This window comes from Ranitomeya variabilis, chromosome 1 (genome assembly GCF_051348905.1).
Source record: "Ranitomeya variabilis isolate aRanVar5 chromosome 1, aRanVar5.hap1, whole genome shotgun sequence".
Lineage (NCBI taxonomy): Eukaryota > Metazoa > Chordata > Amphibia > Anura > Dendrobatidae > Ranitomeya > Ranitomeya variabilis.
The window spans coordinates 792,624,429-792,630,428 of NC_135232.1; the positions used below are offsets into that span (position 1 = coordinate 792,624,429).

Consider the following 6,000-nt stretch of genomic DNA (forward strand, 5'->3'; position numbering starts at 1 on the left):
GACCCCGGGCTGCGAACGCATCTATCCTAATAAAGTATATACTTTCATTAGGTGCGTTCCGCTAGCCCTAACATAATACTAGCACCAGGGTCTGGCTAGTAAATAGCGGAATTAATGGCAGTGTTAGCTAACTCTGTTACTTCACAGAGCAGCCGTGAACTCAAAGCACTGCGCCCTGTTAGACTCCACAGAGGCACAGGTTAACTGTCTAAACAAGAGAAGTCAGTGGTCTTGCACGCACACGAAACTCCTCGCCGGAGGTGCCAGCATTCTAGGGGCTTATTTCGGCCAGGTCCCTGAACACACAAGCATACGAACTCCTCGCCGGAGGTGCCAGCATTCTAGGGGCTTATTTCAGCCGGGTCCCTGAACACACTCATACAAGACCACACTGGCGCAAAGTACATAAATGAAAGCAATACTAGCGCATGGCCATGCGAGCTTTCTATAGCTGCAGCAAGTAAAAGACCTTCCTAGAAGGACCAATGAGAGGCTGCCATACCTGAGCATGTGACCCTAAATCTCCACTGAGAGATCTTGCCCTGGGCATGCTCAGTGTGTGCCAAGCAGGACTTAGTGCTAGCACCTACAGGACCTTCCTGAAAGGACCAATGGACTTAGCTGCTGTATCTGACCATGTGACCCTCGATCTCCACTGAGAGATCTTACTCAGGGCATGCTCAGAACGAGAAGCGCAGGACTTAGTCCCAAAAGCGTCTGCTCGCCGCTGCCCAGCACTGACTACAATGGCAGAAGCAGGAAAAGCAGCAGTAACTCTTTGTACAGAGTGGAACTGAGCAAGACGCTGGGACCGACGTCTCCGCTGAGCAGGCTCCACTACGGCAGGAGAAGAATGGGAGACCGCAGCGGAGATGGACTGAGATTCCCCCTGTGCAGAGGTGGGAACTCGACCCCTAACAGTATGTATGAAAGATACTAATAAAATGTGAAATTAAAGGGATCTGAAATGAAAAATCTGTAGACACTGTATGTGAGTGCAGACTGTCAATTGATTTGCCTACTTGCTGCCATGTGCTGAGTGATCTAATCTGATTTGTCTCAATTCTCTCTTCTAGTCCTTTTGTGACCACAAGTATACAAATTGCACGCATGTGGTCAAAAGTCTTCATCCCAACCCTAACACAACTCTACAACCTCTCACTTACAATTGGTGTCTTCCCCTCATCCTTCAAACACGCATCAATCACACCTATCCTCAAAAAACCCTCCTTCGACCCATCCTCTGTGTCCAGCTATTGCCCGATATCCCTTCTCCCTTATGCCTCAAAACTACTGGAACAGCATGTCCATTTTGAACTGTCCTCCCACCTCTCCTCCTGCTCCCTCTTTGACCGGTTACAATCTGGCTTTCGAACACATCACTCAATTGAAACTGCCCTAACTAAAGTGACCAATGACCTACTAACCGCCAAGAGCAAGCGACACTTCTCTGTTCTCCTCCTGGACCTGTCTTCTGCCTTCAACACTATGGACCACTCCCTCCTGTTACAGATTCTCTCATCTCTTGGCATCACAGACTTGGCCCTATCCTGGATCTCATCATATCTAACAGACCGGACATTCAGTGTCTCCCTCTCCCACACCACCTCCTCATCTCGCCCCCTGTCTGTTGGTGTTCCCCAAGGCTCAGTTCTAGGACCCCTACTCTTCTCGATCTACACCTTCGGCCTGGGACAGCTCATAGAATCCCACGGTTTACAATATCATCTCTACGCTGATGACACGCAGATCTACCTATCTGGACCCGACCTCACTTCCTTACTGACCAAAATCCCACAATGTCTGTCTGCTATTTCATCCTTCTTTTCTGCTCGTTTTCTAAAACTGAACATGGACAAAACAGAATTCATCATCTTTCCCCCACCTCACTCTACCGCTCCACCTGACCTATCCATCAATGTCAATGGCTGCTCACTTTCCCCGGTCCCACACGCTCGGTGCCTCGGGGTGATCCTTGACACTACCCTCTCTTTCAAGCCACATATCCAAGCCCTTGCCTCCTCTTGCCAATTCCAACTCAAAAACATTTCCCAGATCCGTGCATTCCTTGACCATGAAATCACAAAAACACTAGTACATGCCCTTATCATCTCCCGCCTCAACTACTGCAACCTCCTACTCTCTGGCTTCCCCTCTAGCACTCTGGCACCGCTCCAATCCATCCTAAACTCTGCTGCCCGACTAATCCACCTGTCTCCCCATTACTCCCCAGCCTGTCCTCTCTGCCAGGCCCCTCACTGGCTTCCTATTGCCCAGAGGCTACAGTTCAAAACACTAACAATGACATACAAAGCCATTCACATTCTGACTCCTCCATACATCTGTGACTTGGTCTCCCGTTACCTTCCTGCACGCAACCTTCGATCATCTCATGATCTCCTTCTCTACTCCTCTCTCATTTCTTCCTCCCAAAACCGCATCCAAGACTTCTCCCGTGCTTCCCCTATACTCTGGAACTCTCTACCCCAACACATCAGGCTCTCACCTACCATGGAAACCTTCAAAAGGAACCTGAAGACCCACCTCTTCCGACACGCCTACAATCTGCAGTGATCCCCAGTCTACTGAACCGCCACATGACCAGCTCTACCCTCACCTAGTGTATCCTCACCCATCCCCTGTAGACTGTGAGTCCTCGCGGGCAGGGTCCTCTCTCCTCCTGTACTTGTTTGTGCCTTGTTTTACTCATGTTTATTGTACTTGTCTATATTTGCCCCGTTCACATGTAAAGCGCCATGGAATAAATGGCGCTATAAAAATGAATAATAATAATAATAATAATACAGGAGAATCGTTACGGTGTGCACATTGTCCACCGTCAGTTTGCAGTCACATAGATTGTGTGCGGACTTTTCATTTCAGACCAGAAAACAATTTAAGTGAGATTTCAGTTGGAAACAAATAGTACGCATTATTATAACCTTTTTTGTGTTTTTATTGAACAAAATTATCTGATATTCGTCTTTTGTTTTTAGACACTGCCCTCTTCGAGAGTTATACTCAAGGCGAAATACAAGAACTTGTTTCCACTCTTGTAGAGAGGTACAGCCAGTCAATACACTCTGGAGACGACCCAAGAAATGTTGCCAGAATGAAAAGAGCCCGTGTGCGCAAACAGCCTTGTACCATAAAAGAGCTCGAAGTGAGAGTCAGCGAGCTTGGTCTTGGATACATATCCGATGAAACAGTTCTGTTCCGCTATTGCAGTGGGACGTGCGAAGCTGCTGTACGCAACTATGACCTCTCCCTACAGAGCATCAGAGGCAAAAAGAAGATAAAAAAGGATAAAGTAAGGGCCAAACCTTGCTGCAGGCCTCTCACATACGATGATGATATTTCTTTCTTGGACGCCAAAAATCATTACCACACTATCAAAGAGGTATCAGCCAAGGATTGTGGCTGCGTGTGACAAGTATCAAGCATGAAAGCAAAAACAGAGAACATAGAAACACTCCAGACTGTAAGGCTTCAACCCATGGAGACAGGAGATTGCGATTTTTATTTCTACCTCATTGAATTGTATACATTGAGATATGATTCCTTTAAAGACAATTTTTGGTTGCAAGTGTCTGAAATAACTTAATGGAGTAGAGGATTTAGTAGTTTTACATCACCTGCAAGAATGTCCATGGCAAGAAACACGATAATGAGTATGAGAAGGACCCAAGCTTGCATCAGATTTGTATTGCATGTGGGCTTGGCTGGTGCCCTCTGAGTAAAATATTTTGCTTTGTTCCCAACAACCAAAGGACAGATCTTTTTTCTTCTAACTAAAAAAATAAATTTCCCCAACTAAATTATGTACAGCAAATTTCTATTCACATTTTCTCCACTTGGAGTTGGGATCTCTTTACACCAAGTGAAGCTGTCACGTGCCAAAACTCAAGCTTTTACATCTGCAACTTATGACAAAGACTTTAAAGCGTATATCATTTCTTACTATCACAAGTAGCCTGAAGGCACCAGGTTATTAGCTTTATTTAATTATATACATGTACATTTTGCCTGTAAATGTCAGTAAACGCCTAAATATATGAGTTAATGTAATGTCTGCATTGGTAATATTTATGAGTACTGAATATGGTCCAGGATCTGGTAATGATATGACAAGATAGAGACCCTTTCATTTTTATTTATGTTGAGTTATGAATGAAGAATTTCCACCCAAATTATAAAATTAGCTAGGTAGCAATAGCTTGAGTTTGGTTGTTAGATTTTGTCTACTTACAGAGATATGGCTATTTTTTGGAAAAGATCATATTGGCTAACACTTTAAGGGAATCTGCCACCAGGTTTTTGCTACCCCATCTAACAGTAAGCACAAAAACCTCAGTGACATATTAATGTAATCAAATGGGGCTATAAGTAGTCCATCCAAGAAAGAGCAAAAAGGTACCCACTCCAGAATACATATACGAAAGGAGAAACAGGAGCATTTAGGTATAATAGGTAAAAAGTATATTTTATTGAAAGTTCATATACAAACACAAATAACCACCAAAAAATGTATATAATGACACCATTTACAGGATGACAACAAACAGACCAGGGGGCCAACAATTGCAACTGTCCGATTGTGCATAGAAAAATATATTATGTAAAGTGCTAGTGCAACAGGATATATGAATGGCAAGCAAGCCCCTCTTGAAAGAAATATCAAATAACTTAGTCCAAATTGGAACACAAAGAGGGACAAAAACTTACCAAGGGCAGAGGTTGGAGGACCCTGGGCCAGGTGTAAGATGACCCCGACGCGCGTTTCGCGTGTCCAATGCACCGCTTTCTGAAGGGTAATTTTTGTCCCTCTTTGTGTTCCAATTTGATATCTCTTTCAAGAGGGGCTTGCTTGCCATTCACATATCCTGTTGCACTGGCACTTTACATAATATATTTTTCTATCGGGCAGTTGCAATTGTTGGTCCCCTGGTCTGTCTGTTCTTTTCCTGTAAATGGTGTCATTATATACATTTTTGGTGGTTATTTGTGTTTGTATATGAACTTTCAATGAAATATACTTTTTTCCTATTATACCTAAATGCTCCTGTTTCTCCTTTCATATACCCATCTAATAGTAGCATGATATCACTTGCTGAGCTGCTTGCTACAGTTTTGATAAAATTGCTGTAGATCTAACAGTTATCTGAATGCTGAGCTCTGTATAATTCCACCCACACCACTGATTGACAGCTTTCTGCCTATGCACAGTGTACACAGAAAGCTGCCAATCAGTGGTGTGATGGGGGTTATACAGACCTCATGAATATGGATGACTACCTAGCAGCAGATTTACTAGCTCTCTAGTTATAATCTCCTGCTGATAAAACAGTGATGCCCTGATTTCAGTGACATATCACTGGAATCAGGCTTTCTATCTCAACATAATGCTGCTCTCAAATGAAGTGGCAAAAACCTGGTGCCAGAATCCATTTAATTAGTTTTACTGTAACAAATTGCAGAGCTATCGCTTTGTGATAGAGAATGCTAACAAAATTGCAGTACCGTCAGTTTCAGAGATAAAGAGAATATGTCAGTAGTTTGTTTCTACGTAATCTGAAGACAGCATGAGGTTGGGGTTAAAGCACAGAATTCAATGATGTGTCACTTATCAAACTGTGTACTATTTACTTACAGTGAAGGTTTTATCACTGCTAGTCTACAACAGCTACAGCAATGCATGAGAATTAGCCCGGCCACACCCCTTTCTGTGATAAGTAGCTCACTGTCTATAGACAATGTGTATAGAGAGCCTGATGAGGATGGGGTTAGCACTCTGAGTTCTGTTACCTGCTGTATCTAAAAACACAGATTGTGTCACAACTGCTGCACCCAGTAAACTAAGTGACACACAGTTGGAATCAGGGTCTTTTTCTCCATTATGCTGCTCTCAGTTGAGGTAGCAAAAACTTGCTGACAGATTCTGTTAAAAAGAGTTGTCCACTTAATTTTAAAAACAGTTTAAGGGCATGATTTTTTGACACT

At 43.5% G+C, this 6,000-nt stretch overlaps 1 protein-coding gene across 2 annotated transcripts in view; it reads left to right on the plus strand.

The window, feature by feature from the left end:
* Positions 1 to 4,448, plus strand: part of LOC143767958 (neurturin-like) — a 428,017-nt gene extending 423,569 nt beyond the window's left edge. For both annotated transcript variants that reach the window (XM_077256565.1, XM_077256655.1), the window contains one exon: positions 2,997 to 4,448. In XM_077256565.1, the coding sequence (XP_077112680.1) occupies positions 2,997 to 3,430 (434 nt within the window). In that variant the 3' untranslated portion in view covers positions 3,431 to 4,448. The remainder of the gene's footprint in view (positions 1 to 2,996) is intronic.
* The last annotated feature ends 1,552 nt before the right edge of the window (positions 4,449 to 6,000 follow it).